The sequence below is a fragment of the Gobio gobio genome (assembly GCF_949357685.1).
Source record: "Gobio gobio genome assembly, chromosome: 23".
NCBI classification, from domain to species: domain Eukaryota; kingdom Metazoa; phylum Chordata; class Actinopteri; order Cypriniformes; family Gobionidae; genus Gobio; species Gobio gobio.
The window spans coordinates 10,269,583-10,290,411 of record NC_137119.1 but is presented as its reverse complement, the minus strand read 5'-3'; the positions used below and the strand labels follow the sequence as shown (position 1 = coordinate 10,290,411).

General features: G+C 44.1%; 1 protein-coding gene across 1 annotated transcript in view; it reads right to left on the bottom strand.

The window, feature by feature from the left end:
* Positions 1–423: 423 nt before the first annotated feature.
* LOC307119573 (NXPE family member 3-like) overlaps positions 424–20,829 on the bottom strand; it is a gene marked incomplete at its 3' end in the record, with an annotated part of 232,607 nt that continues 212,201 nt past the window's right edge. The window contains exon 6 of the mRNA XM_079805916.1: positions 424–621. Coding sequence (XP_079662042.1) covers positions 424–621 — 198 coding nt within the window. The remainder of the gene's footprint in view (positions 622–20,829) is intronic.

Sequence of the window (20,829 nt, the reverse complement as noted above, 5' to 3'; positions counted from 1 at the left end):
AATTCCGATTTCGTTTTAACTCCTACGGTGGCCGATTTAGTCCAAGATTAATATGGCTTCCAGTTCGACCTCGTCCACATTCGACACGGTGCCATCGAGTGTTAAAACGCGAAAGGCGAAGCTTGAATTCATGGGTATGTCCCTCTTTGGCTGATGTACTTTCAAGATGGAGGGGCAACATGGCGACCCGCATTCGAACCCATTACCGTATGTATTTTCAATGGCATATTATAAACTTAAGAGAATACTTTATTACTTGAAAGAAGTAAATATACATTAATGAGCACATATATTTTTGAAAGAACTAAGTGTTTTTAGCTAAGAATAAACCAAAAAAGTTACACAGTGTAGCTTTAAGAGTTCGATTGAGTTTGTTTGTATGTACATTGTAGATGATGACGAAGCAAGGTTGTGTCTGATGAATCAGACAGGACAGATATATGAGAGAAACATTTGGACCTCATTTGCAACAACAACAGGTCCTGGGTGAATATTTTCACGTAGATAGTGACAGGAAGTCATCTGCCAGACATCGAGGTAGATTACTCCATCAATATCTCTGATCATCTCCTGCATCACTGTGTTCAGCTGCATTGTATACCAATCACTTCGAAAAATGTCCTGTAACAACACAGATCAGAATCACGACCATGAAAAAGAGCCCGCATGCATTGCACAACCATTTTTTCCCCTAGGTAAATTAAGCTTCCAGTGCACACATACAAATAAAACAACAAGACACAGAATAATATAATTAAAGACAAAAAATAGAAATGTGTGGCAATCAGAGGTATAACAAGGGCGAATAGCAGCGATGGGCACTCAACTTTTTAAATTATATTACTGATTCCAAAAGATAATGACTACGCCACCCATTAACCATCCGGGAAAAGCCCAAGGGGCACAGATTTGATTTCTCATGAAATGACCAGGGGGCGTGGGTGCCTTGTATAAAACTTGTACATCTTTATTAAACAATAAAGTGATTAGTTAAAATTTGTCTCATTCAATAGATCAAACATAACAGAGGAAAGGTTCCACACAGCAAGCAGCAACAACTGCTGTAAAACAACAATTATCGGACACAAAAAGGAACAAAAGTGGACACCCGACAGCAAAAGACCTGGGGCTATACCACTAGGGCGGCAGGCTTAAAGACACCGGGCTTCAATAATGCCCATAGTAATAATAATAACCACATGTGCCCCAAACCACACTCACACACTCCAAAGGATTCATTGCAACTCCACGCCACTCTGGTGAACAGTGAGATAACAGAGGAAAGGTAAGTCTGCCCTCCCCAGGCCCCCAGCTAGAGGTCTTCACGGGTCCAAAAATTCATACCCGAACCCGAAGAGATCCGTAATGTGCTAAACGGAACCGACCCGGACCCGTCTATTATTTCAAAAACTGGACCCAGACCCGTGCAGATCTGAGCAATGCCAAAAATGTAGTACCCGGAACCGACCTGGACCCGTCTATTATTTAAAAGCTGGAACCGAACCCGGCGCGAAGACACAGACCCGACTGGACCCGATTGTTACATATTCCACAATAAACTGATAATAACAAGTCAATAAACAAGTTGCGAAAAATGTAACTTTTTGTCTTACCTTTAGCCGTCGTCTCCCTTCCTTGTAACGTTACTTGATTGTGATGCATTAATACTTGCCAAAAAGTTAAAATCCATGTTATTCCTCTCTTGTTATTCCAAGCATGCTTAATTCACTCATCATTTCCGCTTTAAAAGTCCACTTTATGTCACGGTGACGGATGACTAATGCGTCTTTAACTCGCATAATAACTTTGACTGTTTGCCTTTTTTAACTATAATAACGATTGCTCGTTTGGTGGCCGCTGACGTCAGCATTATTTATTTGCTATAATCTCAGTGAGCCGAGTCTGACCACCAAAACTTTAAGATTAAACAAGACGGTTCATTCATATTATTACAGTATTAGTCGGTCACAGCGGAAGCTCGGGTTGCCATAGAAACATGACACGCGCTTGAGACTGCACATGCGCGTTAGCTGGAGCAACCTGAAATATGAGCTTTTTTACGCAATTTGTGACAGTTCACCTGAGATTTTGTTGCTGATTTGAAATATATTTTTTAAATATAAGTTAAAATCAAACTTCAACAGTGCGTCACACGTAATACTTTTGTCTCATGTTTGTCCACAATATGCATGAAGGTTGCCCAGACAGAAGAGGTGCCTGTGGGTTTAACTTCTTTATTCGTTGTATTTTTTTTTTAGCTTTTTCGCACATCACTCATGAAGGTAGGCTATCCATTACTACCGTGCACTTGCAATGGCTGAGAGAGTGAGAGAGAGAGAGCGCGCGTGCGTGCGAGAGAGGGAGAGAGAGAGAGAGAGAGAGAGAGAGAAAGAGAGAGAGAGAGAGAGAGAGAGAGAGAGAGAGAGAGAGAGAGAGAGAGAGAGAGAGAGAGAGAGAGAGAGAGAGAGAGAGCGCGATCGAGTGAGAGACTATTCACTGCTCTCTGTAATTATCACTTGTGGAGTTATGTGATAACGTACCACATATATGTTTTTATTTTTATTATTATTATTATTATTATTTTTAATCTATTTATCTATACCAGTTTAACTTGTTACATGTTTATTGCTTTGGCAACATTGTACTATCCCACAGTCATGCCAATAAAGCTGAATTGAATTGAATTGAATTGAATTGAATTGAATTGAGAGAGAGCGCGAGGCGAGCAAGCGAGAGAGAGCGAGCGCGAGGCGAGCGAGCAAGAGAGAGAGATCGCTCGTGTTTTTTCTTTCTTTCTTTTTTAAACCTTATTTCCCGGCCCACACTTTTCTTATCCTAATTTTACAAATGGCAAGTTACAAAAAACACACAAGCAGTGCTGATTGACTCTGATCACGGGCAGGTTCTCCGAGTTCGGATCTACTCGGGTCTTACACACAAATGTTAAACAGACCCGGGACCCGAAGTAATAGACTGGGACCCGACCCGGACCCGGCTGACCATTTAAAATATAGACCCGAACCCGTACGGGTCCCAGGTCGGGTACCGGGTCCACGGGTCTCGGGGGCTCCGTGAATCTACCCCCAGCTCCAGCACAGGGAAAGGAGGAAGAAAGAAAAAGTTACAGAATATAAAAAAAGAACATCAACCAATTAACAAACAGTTAATGCAACAAAACAAAAGCAAGTTTGTTACAATTACCATAAATAATACGTTACAGCAACAAAACAAAAAAATCAATGAAATGGAACAAAATCAGTGAAAGCAAAACTAAACAAGTTTGCAACAAATTAATGAAGACAGAACCAAAACAATAAAGGCAAAACAACTTTACTGATTGCAATAAATGAATAAAGGCAAAACAAAATAAGCAAGACAAGTTAATGAATACACACCAAATTAATAAATGCCAAGCTAGCGTTACCAAATATAAAGCTAAATAAATGAAGCCAAAACAAAAGAAAACACAATTGATGCAAAGCAAATTAATGTATGGAAAACAAAATAAAAAAAACAAGCTTTACCAAATGAAACGCAAACTTAACGGATGCAAACCATGCGTTTTAATGAAAGCAAAGCAAACTTTATTAAACACAAAACAACAATGTTGAAGGTGCAAGTCATGTTGTAGTCCAAATTGCAAACCATGAAAAACTGGAAGCAAACAGGCATGATGTCATGGTGTATTTGGGTTTTGTTTCATGTTCATGTTTTCTGTTTGAGTTTATCAGTCGTGTTTCCTGGTTCCCTTTCAAGGGAACTCGCGCTTCGTCAAAACACTTTGAGAACGCTTCTGCGTGATTGCGTGATAGACGGGTGACGTCATAGACCGGAAACTATAAAGCACCCGTGAACACAAACAGAAACTTGCTTCTTTGCCTTCAAGAAGCGCTCTGTGTGAATCTTGTCTGTAAAAACTGGTGTTTTTTGTCTGTCTTTAGAAAAAGTTAGGCAGGAGTTTTCCACCTTTGTTCTTGTAAAAGAAAAACAAACAAGTAAAACAAATGTGACAGCAATTCACTGGATGTGTTCATCCCTGCCCTCATTTCATTACGGGTGGGGATGCATATTCTATGTGTGTTGACTGTTTGTTAAGCCACCGGGCGCTCTCCGAGGAGGGCGCTTCGGCTCGCGTTCCCCGCGGCTCAGGTCCCTTCTGCCGAGGCAGAGCGGCGGCTTCAGTCGTGGGGATCGCAAATAGGTCCGGGCATCGCCCTTTCTCTGCCTTCACCTGCCGGGTCCAGTGTTTCATCTCAGGGTTGGAAGCACGCTTGCGGTTCCTTCCGCCACGAGTGAAGCGCAGAGACATATGTATGTGCGTCAGCTTTCATAAAAAAGAAGTGGGCGGACATGCATTGATAAATTTCTCAAATGTGTAAGAAAAGCACGTAGCGAAAAAGAGAAAATAACGACTTGGATCTCATATTTGCCAACAGGCAACATGTAGATTACAGTCTGCAATATAAACACTGCATCTCAAGTTTTGCCGAGGCAGCGTGTAGATGCAGTCTGCTAAGAATGTAACGGATTTGCAGAGCTTGTGTTGCCGAGGCAACACGTAGATTACAGTCTGCAATATAGTAGCGTTTGATCTTGCGTTTTGCCGAGGCAGCGCATAGATCAGGGTCTGCTAAAAATATAATGGACAGAGCTCGTGTTTGCTGAGGCAACACGTAGATTACATTCTGCAATATAAGAGAAATCAATGGATCTCGTGTTGGCCGAGGCAACACGTAGATTACATTCTGAAATATAAGAGAAATCTATGGATCTCGTGTTTGCCGAGGCAACACGTAGATCATGTTGCCACAATGCATTTATAAATGGGGGAAAGAAGGAAGAGAAAAAGAAAAAGAGAAGCCCTTTTTCTCTGTTCCTATGTTTGACTCCTCTTTGCATTTTTAATGCCAATGAATATTCAGCCAAAAGAGTGAACATCTGAAGTGGTTTTGAATGCATTTCATTTTGACAAATTAAATCATATTTCTTTGTGGCTTGAGAATTTTTTATATATGGAAAATATATATATACATATTTCTAAAAATCCATGGTTATGGTAAGAGCATGCGCTGAGTGCTTCGTGCCCTTTCTAATTCCAAAATGTGGAAGCAGAGTGAAGTTCTCTTAAGGCAAGGCGGTATTGAAAGACAGTTATTGTCATAAAGAGGGCTTTGTCAAAGTAAAACTCCTGACACCATCAATGTCAGGTTTCTGAGGGAAACCCTCCGTAGGAAGGCGGTGTTCACCACACTATACGCTGCCCGTCTCCCTTCGGGGCCCTCAAGGGGACCATTCTGCCAACCTCGCAATTTCGTGTGTTTCGGGGCGCAGTGGTATCTGGCGAACACATATCTCAGGGTCCACCCGGAAACGTAGTGGTCCTGGAATGCACGCCCTCTCCGAGGAGGGTCCTAGAGCAGTCAGGCCAGTTGCTCCCTGCGCCTTCGTGCTTCAGGGCACTGCGCTTGCTGCTCGTGGTACACCAGAGGCCAGTCTTGAGAGACTGGGATCTCTAATATTTCTGACGATATCAATATCATGTCTCTGAGGGTCCCTTCCGTAGGAAGGCGGTGTCCAGCTCATTATAAGGTGCCCGTCTCCCTTCGGTGCCCTCAGGGGGACCATTCTGCCAACCCTGCCACCTCGTGTGTTTCAGGGCGCAGTGGTCCTTGACGAGCACATATCTCAGGTTCCACCCGGAAAATGTAGTGGCCCTGGGATGTGCTCCCCCTCCGAGGAGGGTCCTATAGGAGTCAGGCCAGTTGTTCCCTGCGCCTTCGTGCTTCAGGGCACTGCGCTTGCTGCTTGTGGCCACGGGCCAGTCTCGAGAGACTGGTCTCTCTAATATTTCTGGCGAGTTCATATCTCAGGTTTCACCCGGAAAACGTAGTGGCCCTGGGATGTGCGAGGAGGGTCCTAGAGCATGTCCGAGGAGGGTCCTAGAGCAGTCAGGCCAGTTGTTCCCTGCGCCTTCGTGCTTCAGGGCACTGTGCTTGCTGCTTGTGGCCAGAGGCTAGTCTTCGAGAGACTGGTATCTCTAATATTTCTGACGAGCTCATATCTCAGGTTTCACCCGGAAAACGTAGTGGCCCTGGGATGTGCGCCCCCTCCAAGGAGGGTCCTAGAGCAGTCAGGCCAGTTGTTTCCTGCGCCTTCGTGCTTCAGGGCACTGTGCTTGCTGTTCGCGGTATGTTAGAGGTCAGTCTTGAGGGACTGGCACCATGGCAGAATCTGTTAGGTTCCATGGCAGCTGCGTCCGACGGGGATACCTTTTTGGCCTGCTGAGCATGAGACCGTTACAGTGGTGGCTCATAACCAAGGGGTTTCCCTGAGGGGATACCTGCTCCGCATGATTGAAGTCACACGCCGAAGCTTTCGTGCTTTAGTTACGTGAAAAGATCCTTGGTTTATGCCCTAAAGGCTGGTATTGGGGACTCATGTTCGTCGCGTTACGCTAACGACAGAGTTTTCCTGTGCGGGCTGGGGGTAGAAATCATGAGTGGTCACTCTCTAGAGCAATATAACACTGCATCTCATGTTTTGCCGAGGCAGCGTGTAGATGCAGTCTGAAAAAAGAAAGAAGAAGAAAGAAGCACATATCTCAGGTTCCACCCAGAAGCGTAGTGGCCCTGGGATGTGCGCCCCTCCGAGGAGGTTTCTAGAGCAGTTAGGCCAGTTGTTCCCTGCCGGTTCGCCGCTTCAGGGCACTGCGCTTGCTGCTCGTGGTACACCAGAGGCCACTCTTGAGAGACTGGTATCTATAATATTTCTGACAATATCAATATCATGTCTCTGAGGGTCCCCTCCATAGGAAGACGGTCTCTACCTCATTATACGGTGCCCGTCTCCCTTCGGTGCCCTCAGGGGGACCATTCTGTCAACCCTGCCACCTCGTGTGTTTCAGGACGCAGTGGTCCTTAACGAGCACATATCTCAGGTTCCACCCGGAAACATAGTGGCCCTGGGATGTGCGCCCCCTCCGAGGAGGGTCCTAGAGCAGTCAGGCCAGTTGTTCCCTGCGCCTTCGTGCTTCAGGGCACTGCGCTTGCTGCTTGTGGTACACCAGAGGCCAGTCTCGAGATACTGGTCTCTCTAATATTTCCGATGATATCAATATCATGTCTGGGGGGACCATTCTGCCAACCCCGCCACCTTGTGTGTTTCGGGGCGCAGTGGTCCCTAACGAGCTCATTTCTCAGGTTCCACCCAGAAACGTAGTGGCCCTGGGATGTGCGCCCCCTCCGAGGAGGGTCCTAGAGCAGTGATACCTGGGATACCTGCTCCGGGATACCTGCTCTGCATGATTGAAGTCACGCAGCGATGCCTTCGTGCTCTAGTTATGTGGAAAGATCCTTGGTTTACGTCCTAAAGGCCGGTATTGGGGACTCATGTTCGTCGCGTTACGCTAATGACAGAGTCTTCCTGTGCGGGCTGGGGGAGCGATCATGAGTGATCCTGCTGAGGCAGGGGCTGTTGCCCGGGTAAATTTAGACTCCACACCGAGGTGGTGGAGCTCTTGTGGTTATCCAGCTCCTCCGGGACTGGACACCATGATACGGGAATGGCCGAGGCCACCCCTGTACACCTTTACCCGATTGCTCTGCTTCTGGGAGTTCTGGAGAGAATTCGCCGAGACGTGGCTCGTCTGTTGTTAATAGCTCCGTACTGGCGGCCCAGAGTAGGGCTCAGACCTAGTTTCTCTTCTGGATGGCTCTCCGCTGGAGATTCCGTTCTGTAGGGAATTTCACTCTCAAGTGAGAGGTTTGATCATCACCCTTGCCAGGAGGGTGAAACTGGGCCTGGCCTCCGAGGGGGCCCAGCCCATCAGTTCAGGTCTCTCAGCCGAGGCTGTTGAGACCATATATCACTCCAGAGCTCCGTCCACAAGGAAACTGTATTCTAGCCAGATTGAAGGTGTATGTGGCAGCCTTAGCTGCTTTCCACACTCCTTTTGGGTGAGGTTTCTTTGAGGAGACACCGGCTAGTTACTGTTTCCTTCGTGGCTTTTTGAGGCTTAGATCTGCAGTCAAGGGTTTGCGCCCGGCATAGGGAAAGTTCTCTTCATCCTAGGCCAGGCTATGTTGCTGGGAAAAAATTCTACTAGCATTGCAATACCTATAGTACTGCTGGCCTTTGTCCTCCTCGGCGTCAGACCAAGGGAAACTAATCTGCTTTGACCACTCCTGGGGTGCAGGTGCTATCGTAGTAGTGTGCACTTTTGATTTCACACATACGGTCACATGCTCTTATGGCGGCGTTGGTATTGCGTTCTCAAAGCATTTTGACGTAGCGCAAGTTCCCTTGAAAGGGAACGTCTCAGGTTACGTATGTAACCATGGTTCCCTGAGAGGGAACGAGACGCTGCGTCACCCTGCCATATTCCCTGTGTGCCCGTGAGTGACTTCTTTCAGGCTTTTTCAGAAGCTAGTTTCTGTTTGTGTTCACGGGTGCTTTATAGTTTCCGGTCTATGACGTCACCCGTCTATGACGTTCCGTCTGTCCATTGGACTGATTCCATAAGTGCTTCAAGACGCAATCACGCAGAAGCGTTCTCAAAGCGTTTTGACGCAGCGTCTCGTTCCCTCTCAGGGAACCATGGTTACATACGTAACCTGAGACGTTTTGTCATGTGTTCCTGTATGTCATGTGATCCTGCCATGTGCTCCATTGTCATGTGATTCCCTAGTCTCTTGTGCCGGTTAGAAATGTTGTCTGACTTGAGACAGTGCTAATACAGCTGGTGCAGTTTCTCTAGAGCGGTGGCACCAGACTGCACAAGCTCTAATGACGACACAGCTGTTCCACGATTGGCCGGATTCACTGCATGACAGCGATCACGTGTGTTTCGTGTTTATTCTAAAACCTTCTGTTCCACTAATGCTCACAAATATTTTTTTTTATAACGGTAAAACCTCTTTTCATGTAGTCGTGATGTTATATTGTCATGTTTATCTAAATAAAACTGATAAAAAACGTAGACCCCACTTCATTGATAGTGTAGGCTTATATGTGGAACTTTATTCTTGTACAAACAGACGCTGTATTAAACAGTGCATGCAGTATTTAATGAAAATGTCTCTGAAACGTCTGTGTATTTGACAAATATTGCATTTATTTCACTTCAGCTGTGATAAAGTATGCAAACACAGCGCGAGTGTCACTGCGGGAAGCAGAAAGTGTCCGACTTCACATCTCCATTTGCAGCTCCTCCCCGCCTGCACGCGGCTACTCTCGCCGATCGCTTGCATCCAGCCGCAGCTGATGACGCCCATGCTCCACGGCCTGGGTTCGCCCACGCTTCACGGCCCAGATCCGCCATGGTGTCATGGAGTGTATGGGTTTTGTTTCATCTTTCATGTTTTCTGTTGGAGTTTATCAGTCATGTTTCCTGATTTTGACATGTGCTCCATTGTCATGTGATTCCCTAGTCTCTTGTGTCATGTTGTCACTGGTTGTTTTAAGGCTTGTTCGACTTCACCCAGCGATGCGCAGACCGATCGGCGGCTGACTTGAAGCAGTGCATGCCGGTTAGAAATTTTGTCCGACTTGAGGCAGCGCCGACGCCACGTGACAGTGACGTATGTCAACAAAGTGCCGCGAGAGCGATTCGAGAGCAGCCGGCGATTACAGCCGGTGCAGTTTCTCGAGAGCGACTGCATGAGGCTGCACGGGCTCTGATGACGACACAGCCGTTCCACGTTTGGCCAGATTCACCGCATGACAGCGATCACGTGTTTTCGTGTTTATTCTAAAACCTTCAGCTCCACTAATGCGCACAAATCTGTTTATATTGTCATGTTTATCAAAATATAACTGATTAAAAACATAGACCCCACTTCATTGATAGTGTAGGCTTATATGTTGAACTTTATTCTTGTAAAAACACACGCTGTATTAAGCAGTGCATAAAGTATTACATGACAATAATGTCTCTGAAACATCTGTGTATTGCCAAATATTGCATTTATTTCACTTCAGCTGATAAAGTGTGCAAACACAGCGCGAGCGTCACCGCGAGAAGCAGAAAGTGTCCGACTTCACGTCTGTGTTTGCAGCTCCTCCCCGCCTGCACGCGGCTACTCTCGCCGATCAGTTGATTCCAGCCGCAGCCGATGTCGAACACACCTTTAGTCTTGTGTTCTCAGTTCAGTTCTGTCATTGATTCATTGTCTTGATTGTTCACAGGTGTGTCTTGTTTAGTCATTAGTCTTTGTGTATTTAAACCCTCATGTTTGCCATGTGTCCTTGTTGAGTATTGATCCCTGTAACCCGCTGTTGGTGTGTGTCTGTCATGGTTCAGTCAAATCATGCAAACCACATCATCTATTTGGCAGCCACCACTTTATTAGATCACCTGCAGACGGCAGAAGTCACCCAAAGAGGCATCACGTGCAGTTCGTAGGTAGAGAGACGCGCAACGGTAAAGCAACGGCTGTCAACCACCTGTGGGTGCAACAAGCACGAACACGCCAGCTCCACCAAAATTACTATTAGCAGACAACAAACATTTAAAATTACTTTTAGCATCTACCACACAGACAACCACTGAGAAAACACCCATACATACCCCTTGTGCAACACAACGAGACACTGGAAGTGCGATCAGCTGAGTATGACGCAACAACCGCTGACCGTACCTCACGCCTTATATACACTCCCGACTAGAACTCCATCGCAAATGTTACCTAGGGAGCGTGGTCAAAAGGACCACAGCAAAAATCTACATTTCACCACAGATGTATTGAGGAATAGATGGTTTGGAAAAATTACATTCATTCTATTGTTTTAATTTATTGCTACCGTGTGTCTATTGGACATAGAGCCCTGTATTTTTTTGTACTTTTGTGTGGGTTATAGTGCTGGGCGGCATTACCAAAAATGTATATCAAACGCGATGAAACGCGAAAGAACATTTAAAAGGTCTAAGGATATTTTCAAAACATTTAAGAGCATTACAGTCTCTGAACAAATTAAACACGTAAGTTTAACACAGAAAGAATAAAGCAGTTACTTTTTTGCCCATTCTTGAAATGTCAGTCTATTTATTAACTTACATCATTGTCTTCGGTGTAGCAGAATAATCCATTGTGTCACCGCAGTCGTGATCAGATGTACAGCTGTAGTATCAGTGTCCTTGTTTGCATACATTTCATTTGAAGAAGACGTGATGAAATATGTGTGCATACATGCAGCTAGTTCGTGTTAAGAGCACTAGAGTACATGAAATATGTCCATAAAAAACTTAAAGGTCCCATGGCATGGCATTTTTCTATCATTTTATCATGTTTCCTGTGGTGTACTTATATTGTTAGTATGATTTTTACATCATAAAATGTCATAATTTAGAAATAAAAGGCATTTTTTTCTATACTGCTGCTTGCCCTGTGGCTGAATGCCCTGTTTCAAGAGGCGTGTCTCCTGTGAGACTTCAGTAAAAACGCCCACTGTTGTGATTGGCTGACATCTTTGCATTTGAAATGAGCGGAGGGGGCGTGGTTTAACAAGGTCTACGACGCACAAGCTGCTGCCAGAGAGACGGATGGACCTGAGTTCACTTCACATCAGTTCTCAGCATGTTTCAGTTCAGTGAACTGTTGTAGTTACTAGAATATACTTCAGGTTATTAGTTTATTTCTAGTCGGAGGGGCTGTCACTCATGTCAGAAAGTTAGTAACTTTAATAAATTATGGATCAGCGCTGACTCGAGACGCGAACCGTTTAGAACGATTCAGTCCGATTTGGTGAACTGGTTCGGTTCACTAAAAGAACCGATTCAAAAGAATGATTCGTTCGCGAACCAGACATCATGGAGACGGAGAGATTGCTAACAAAGTTATTCATAGTAACTACTGAGTTGTGAGAGCGCTGTCTGTCAGCGCGAGTTTATTGTGTTTGTATCTGAGAGTTCTGAATAAATACGAGTCCCAGTCACGCCGGGTCCATCTTCATCATTATTCTACCAACTTTGTAACACATGCAATGTACCATTACAGCGAGATGAACGAGTTAGTAAGTGTTGATTATAGCATTATTTTTTAGATATGTTCCAATCATGTTAAAAGCGTCAGTGACGTGCATTGAGTACACAGCGCAAACAATGACACAACAGCAGTAATCGAATGTAATCCAGTTTATTGTGGGGATAGCTGGCTAGCCTCCGCTGTGGGCCAGATGCAGTACTGGGGGTCCGGGATGTTGAAGGCCGACCGGTCAGTGCAGCCCGAGCCTCGGCGTGCGTGAGGTTTATCTCTAAAGAGATGTGAGTCTGCCGATGTTGAGCAGAAACTCATGACTGTATGCACATTGTGGAACAGATAGACGCGACGAGGACGTACAAAAACACTGAGTCACAAGATAGAAAACACGAAAGCACCGTTCTGTCAGGAGAGAGAGAAGCCGCAGTGTGTGCACGAATAATAAATAATTAGCTACACATAAGAAATCACTGATCACAGATCAGAAGGAACTGAAAAAAGACTTCTGTTTTCATTTGTACATCCAAACACTGAGAATCTGCCAGCATTCACTCGTTCACAAGCCATGATCTTTCGAGCACAAATATAGCGCTTTTATGGGCATGCCAGATTCTCTGGGTGGAGGAAAGGGAGGTAACCGTTCCTGTGTGGACGTCAAAACAGGAGACTTCAGGATTGGCTAGTCTGGCCTGTCATTTTCTCAAAGGCAGAGAAAGACAGCCAGAACTCGGTTTTACACCGATCAACATTTCTATCCACTTGGGGACAATATTCAGGGTAGGGGAACTCATATTAATGTTGAAATACCTCATAAAATTTCATGCCATGGGACCTTTAAACGCGCTCGCTCCGGTCTATATCTGGGCTGTATGATCCATGTGGTGAGCATTGTTAATCTTTTCACGGCGTTCCGTGCAGAAACTTCTCTCTTGCACGCGGCGCGTGTTGTTTGAATTCTCTACTGAAATCAAGGGCTAGATCCGAAATCGCCCCCATACCCTCAAATAGAGCATTATCAGGATCAGGATCAGTGGAATACACTACAGTGCAACAGTGAAAAGGGACCCCTCTCAAACAATGTTGCGCTGTGTTCCGAATATACTGCGAAATATACCGGTATTGCGGTATAATCAAAGTTCATATCATAACAAAAATAAACACCGGTATTCGGTATGAACCAGTATAGCGCCCAGCACTGGTGGGTTACAATTTATTGTAATTATACAATACGGAATAATAATGATCAACTACATGTACTTACTATTGGGCAAGGGTTTAGTTTAGGGATAGTTGTATGTAATTATGCACAATTTGTACATCTTTCAACAAAGTTAAAGGTGGACTGTGTAAATTTTTGCGACATCTAGCAGTGAGGTTGCGAATTGCAACCGCTCACCCCTCCCTTTCAAAGCACATAGAGAAGCTACGGTGGCCGACACAGGACAAAGATGTTGTTGTCTGAGACAGCAGAGAGTAGCTAGCGCTATGTAGAGCAGTTTGTCCGTTTAGGGCTACTGTAGAAACGTGACAGCACAAAATGGCGACTTCACTGTAAGGGGACTGGCGGTGTATGTAGATAGAAATGGCTCATTCTAAGGTAATAAAAACATAACAGTTCAATATGTAAGGTCTCTATACACCACTGAAAACATAGTTATGTATATTATGTTGCATTTCTGTCAAATTTCCTCATTAATATTACACACTGCACCTTTAAATGAATGTAAGTATCAACCATCTGATGTATGCTGATGATTTAGTTATTCTGTCTGCTTATAAATATTTATTAGACAGTGAACAAGAACACTACACAAACTCCATAAACATTAATGCAAGATAATGAACTGAGGAAAACATAGGGCTTAAAAACACAGAGGAAGATCTGAAGATCAGAGAAAGACACTGAGACAGGACAGACATGTGACAAGGATGGCTAGCCCGAGCCGTCACGTAGAATGAGATGTACTCTTAAAGGGCATATTGCAGGTTAAAATTTTTTTTAGATTAATATAACCTTGTATGAAAAGACCATATGAAAAGGTAATGCAGGATTTAAAATGTTTTAAAAAGACATAAGAGCACAAATTTAGTAGATAAAGTGGCCGTTTCGTTGGCCGCTTGGAAAAAGCGCTTTTTTTTCAACATCGCGTCATATTACGTCACGAGAGGGAGTCGTTCGCCCAGCTCTGCGTTGGCTCAGTGCAGAATAGGTTGGTATTCAGTACGAGTCTGTGTATTTTCGGAAGTTTTTCTATTCCAATTTAACATTGTCATGTTAAATTATTGTGTCCAGCCTGTCAGGACATCGAGTCTACAGGTTTCCTAAAAAAAAAAAAGTTAGGAATTCAGCATGGTGGCGTTTTGTGCAGGTGAAGAAACGGGACTTCCCTTTGCGCATCTGTTTCGAAACACACGGTGGTGTGTATAGTGCTTTAGACCGGAGGATTATCATCCCAGTGATATGATGGAGTCAAACATTGTTATACTCATGTAAAGCCGGCTACACACTGGCTACGTGACTTGAGCGTGGCGTTTTCTATGTCTTTACACACCAGAAGCGTGTCTGACGCGGCGCTGCTGCTGCTAGGTGACAGGGTGGGCTATACTTCATGTTAAGTAAAGACCACGCGTGCGTCTCAATCATGGTCTCAATGAGCTCCCTAGTTCAGTAGTCAGGAGACTGATCAGGACATTATAAGTCAATGGGCTGACTCCCTGATCAGTGCCCTGACTAATGTCATTTATTAATATGTATTCGTGTCAAAATGACAAACAGCTTTTCCTATTCTATTTTGCCTGGAAACGCTTTCAACACGAAAAATATGCTTCGGCTCTATTTCTAGCATGTGCTTTCGGCGCGGCTCGAGCCGTGCGTGTCACGCAGCCAGTGTGTAGCTTGCCTAAAGGATGAATAAACATCCATACGCGACGCTTCTTTGCCGTCGTGTTTACATTGATGAATACAAAGTGTACATTAACACAACTGAATACAGTCTCACACTTTTTCGAAAAAAAGTTCTGAATTATGTGCTGGTGATATAAATATTTTATTCATGCCATACGTACATTCAAGTTCACTCAAATATCATAACGTCATACGCATCCACACACTATCGGTGAATCTGCACGAAATAAACCCATAACACAGAATTAATGAATAGGATAAACACAATAACACTGTCTGTGGTTCAGCCGCCATTGGTAGATATATAGGCCTATATATATATATATATATATGGATTCCGATACTGGTCCGTTTCGCGGGTGCGTTCCGGAAGCAGCAACACCCTTTTGCTGTGTGGAATGTGACGGTCCCGGATCCGTCAGAGATGCCGCTTGGAGAAAACGTGAACTGTGCACCGTGAGTATTGTTTTTAAAACATTTGCTAAGTACCAAATCAGTCGACGTGATGAGAAACCGCTGACGTTATATCACATAACGTTAATGTGGACGGATATTTCCTGATGGTCAAAGCCTATTCGTTTCTGTTATTGGTAACGTTAAGTATACTAGATGACAATAACGTTACCAGCTTTGCTATTGCCTGAGACATGATAATAATCAGTACAGTATTGTAATCTGAGCAGTGTTCATATCGTTAGCTATCTTATATATACAACACTGTTCTCTCACAGAGACACCTGCCGCTGTTCTCCACAGTTTCTCCTCACACAACAACTCAATTTGTCTCCTCTAATCGTTGTTCTGTCTAATCCTGGTCTGTCCCTAATTGTGTGTCATAATTGTATGGCTGTGGTCTGCCATATGAGTATTAATAAACATTTATAATGTCCTCAGCGTCCGAACTGTCATTGCGATTCATTGTTTTCCTATCGCTGAAATTCACCGCACTCCCTCTCGTTATGTCACGTCCGGTTTTGGCCATTTTTAGATGCGGAAGTACAATTTTCTCACAAAACGACTCCAAAAGCCTTAATAGCGTATTTTAAAGTATATTTTAAAGAAAATCTAATTCCTACATTATTTTTCAAAAAATTGACTCACTGGAGTCTCTAACCTGCAATATGCCCTTTAACAGTGCATGTTTAGCCCGGCAGCGTGTGTGTCCTGTTATTTGTGATCATTTTCCTTCAATCCTCACTCCTTCAAGGAATGGCGTGGAAATGTTTTGTTTAATGTTTTGATTTGAGTTCTTCCAGTGATGTTCAGTTTTTCATTAATTTAGTTCCTGTATCTTGTGATTTAATTTGAAACATATTTAATTGTTTTCATTTGTATTGTTTGTTTATTTTCTTCCCTTTTTAGTGGTGCTTGCGTAGCAAGGCATCACTATTACTATCTAGCCCCAGAACGAGTTTTAGTGATGCCTTGCGCAGCAAGGCATCACCATCACTCTCAAACATACTTATTAGTGTTGCTTGTGAAGCAATGCATCAATATTGTCATTCTCCATAATTAAAATTATTATTGGGGCTTGCGTAGCAAGCCATAAATATTTAATATCTCACCCCAGATCGGTTCTTATTAGTGGTGCTTGCGTAGCAAGGCATCACTATTACTATCTTGCCTCAGAACGCTTTTTAGTGATGCCTTGCGCAGCAAGGCATCACCATCACTCTCAAACATACTTATTAGTGTGCCTTGCGAAGCAAGGCATCAATATTGTTATTCTCCATACTTATTAATATTCGTGGAGCTTGTTTAGCAAGGCGTATATATACTATGTAACCCAGGAACGGTTTATTATTAGTGGTGCTTGCGAAGCAAGGCATCACTATTACTATCTTGCCTCAGAACGGTTTTAGTGATGCCTTGCGCAGCAAGGCATCACCATCACTCTCAAACATACTTATTAGTGGGCCTTGCGAAGCAAGGCATCAATATTGTTATTCTCCATACTCATTAATATTCGTGGAGCTTGTTTAGCAAGGCGTATATATACTATGTAACCCAGGAATGGCTTATTATTAGTGGTGCTTGCGTAGCAAGGCATCACTATTACTATCTAGCCCGAAAACGGTTTTAGTGATGCCTTGCGAAGCAAGGCATCACCATCACTCTCAAACATACATATTAGTGTTGCTTGTGAAGCAATGCATCAATATTGTTATTCTCCATATTTTTATTATTAATGGTGCTTGCGTAGCAAGCCATAAAAATTATTTTTACCGGTTTATTATTAGTGGTGCTTGCGTAGCAAGGCATCACTATTACTATCTAGCCCCAGAACGAGTTTTAGTGATGCCTTGCGCAGCAAGGCATCACCATCATTCTCAAACATACTTATTAGTGGTGCTTGCCACGCAAGGCATCAATATTGTTATTATCCATACTTAAAATTATTATTGGGGCTTGCGTAGCAAGCCATAAATATTTAATATCTCACCAGGATCGGTTTTTATAATTATTCTTTTTCCACACAACATTTTGTCCCGCTACTCCTCCCACAGTTTTTGTCACAGACCCATGAATGAGGTGTCAAAACGTGCGGCCTAATCGGGAATGGTGTGCTATATCTTTTCTAAGGGGTCGGGGGTGCGGTGTTCGCCCCAGGGGCGAAAAAGTAGCGAAAAAAATCCCATAGACTTAACATTGGGAAAAATGTAAAAAAAAATTAACAAGTCATAACTCTAAGCGAGGATTTCGTAGAAACTCGTGGGTCACCACATTTGAAGAGGCTGACAGGCCCTGTAAGATGACACATCGCAAAGGGGTGTGAGTTGTACCCCTGGGGTGCAGGAGCTGCCTAAATTTGCCCCATTGACTTACTATGGGGAGGGACGTCCCATAAAACGCATGCGTTTCTCCTACTATGGGAAATTGCATAGGGATTTTGTATTGACCATAGCTCTGGCTCACAGTGTCTCAGAGACAAGGGGGTGGGCTCAATTTACTCAGCCAACCAATCACTATCTCAGGATCACTGTTAACCCATCAAGCCACGCCCTAGCAACCATTTAGAGCTCCCTAGCAACTGATCCCATAGACTTCCATTGAAAAACATCAAAGGGATATCTTTGGATATAAGTGTCATAGAAACAAGAGGGTGGGTTTGTTTGACTTGGGGCATCAACAGCCAATCACAAATCACCTTCAACACTTCCTAGCCACGCCCTAGCAACCATTATCAAGCAGCCTAGCAACCGTTTAGCAACACCAATATCTCTGCCTCAGAACATCATAGAAGCATGGGGGTTGGTTTATATCATTCATACAGACAAGCAGTATCATCATTGGATGCTGCCAAGCCCCCCTAGCAACCAAACAGAGTACCCTAGCAACCGTATACCAAGACCTATATCTCTGCTTCAGAACATCATAGAGGCATGGGGGTTGGTTTATATCATTCATACAGACAAGCAGTATCATCATTGGATGCTGCCAAGCCCCCTTAGCAACCAAACAGAGTACCCTAGCAACCGTATACCAAGACCTATATCTCTGCTTCAGAACATCATAGAAGCATGGGGGTTGGTTTATATCATTCATACAGACAAGCAGTATCATCATTGGATGCTGCCAAGCCCCCCTAGCAACCAAACAGAGTACCCTAGCAACCGTATACCAAGACCTATATCTCTGCTTCAGAACATCGTAGAGACATGGGGGTTGGTTTATATCATTCATACAGACAAGCAGTATCATCATTGGATGCTGCCAAGCCCCCTAGCAACCAAACAGAGTACCCTAACAACCGTATACCAAGACCTATTTCTCTGCTTCAGAATATCGTAGAGACATGGGGGTTGGTTTATATCATTCATACTGACAGGCAGTATCATCATTGGATGCTGCCAAGCCCCCCTAGCAACCAAACAGAGTACCCTAGCAACCGTATACCAAGACCTATATATCTGCTTCAGAACATCGTAGAGACATGGGGGTTGGTTTATATCATTCATACAGACAAGCAGTATCGTCATTAGATGCTGCCAAGCCCCCCTAGCAACCAAACAGAGTACCCTAGCAACCGTATACTGAGACTTATATCTCTGCTTCAGAACATCGTAAAGACATGGGGGTTGGTTTATATCATCCATACAGACAAGCAGTATCATCATTGGATGCTGCCAAGCCACTCCATAGCAACCAAACAGAGTACCCTAGCAACCGTTTAGCAAGACCGATATCTCTGCTTCAGAACATCGTAGAGACATGGGGGTTGGTTTATATCATTCATACAGACAAGCAGTATCATCATTGGATGCTGCCAAGCCCCCCTAGCAACCAAACAGAGTTTCCTAGCAACCGTTTACCAAGACCTATATCTCAGCCCCAGAACATCCTACAGACATGTTGCTTGCCTTTTTTGCATTATCCGGGTGGCGAATTTTGCCACGGCAAGCACCACTCACATTTTCTTCAGGAAATGTACATTCTAGTTAGTGGTGCTTGCGAAGCAAGGCATCACTATTACTATCTTGCCTCAGAACGGTTTTAGTGATGCCTTGCGCAGCAAGGCATCACCATCACTCTCAAACACACTTATTAGTGGGCCTTGCGAAGCAAGGCATCAATATTGTTATTCTCCATACTCATTAATATTCGTGGAGCTTGTTTAGCAAGGCGTATATATACTATGTAACCCAGGAACGGTTTATTATTATTCTTTTTCCACACAACATTTTGACGCGCTACTCCTCCCGCACCGTTTGTCACACACCCATGAATGAGGCGTCAAAACGTGCGGCTTATTCGGGAATGGTGTGCTATATCTTTTCTAAGGGATCGGGGGTACGATGTTCGCCCCAGGGGCGAAAAAGTAGCGAAAAAAATCGCATAGACTTAACATTGGGAAAAATTTTAACGAGTCATAACTCTGAGAGAAGATTTCGTAGAAACTCGTGTGTCACCACATTTGAAGAGGCTGACAGGCCCTGTAAGATGACACATCTCAATGGGGTGTGAGTTGTACCCCTGGGGCGCTACAGCTCCCCAAATTTCCTCAAATTTCCCCATTGACTTATAATGGGGAGGGACGTCCCATAAAACTCATGCGTTTCTCTTACTATGGGAAATTGCATAGGGATTTTGTATTGACCACAGCTCTGGCTCACAGTGTCTCAGAGACAAGGGGGTGGGCTCAATTTACTCAGCCAACCAATCACTATCTCAGGATCACTAAGAATCTATCAAGCCACGCCCTAGCAACCATTTAGAGCTCCCTAGCAACTGATCCCATGGACTTCCATTGAAAAACATCAAAGGGATATCTTTGGATAGAAGTGTCATAGAAACATGAGGGTGGGTTTGTTTGACTCGGGGCATCAACAGCCAATCACAAATCACGTTCAACACTTCCTAGCCACGCCCTAGCAACCATTATCAAGCACCCTAGCAACCCAAATCCACAGAGGGATATCTTCACATCTGAATGTCATAGAGACATGGGGGTTGGTTTATATTGTTCATACTGACAAGCAGCCTTTGGAGTATCATCATGGGATGCTGCCAAGCCACTCCATAGCAACCAAACAAAGTACCCTAGCAACCGTTTACCAAGACCTATATCTCTGTCTTAGAACATCATAGAGGCATGGGGGTTGGTTTATATCATTCATACAGACAAGCAGTATCATCATTGGATGCTGCCAAGCCCCCCTAGCAACCAAACAGAGTACCCTAGCAACCGTATACCAAGACCTATATCTCTGCTTCAGAACATCATAGAGACATGGGGGTTGGTTTATATCATTCATACAGACAAGCAGTATCATCATTGGATGCTGCCAAGCCCCCTTAGCAACCAAACAGAGTACCCTAGCAACCATATACCAAGACCTATATCTCTGCTTCAGAACATCATAGAGACATGGGGGTTGGTTTATTTCATTCATACAGACAAGCACTATCATCATTGGATGCTGCCAAGACCCCTTAGCAACCAAACAG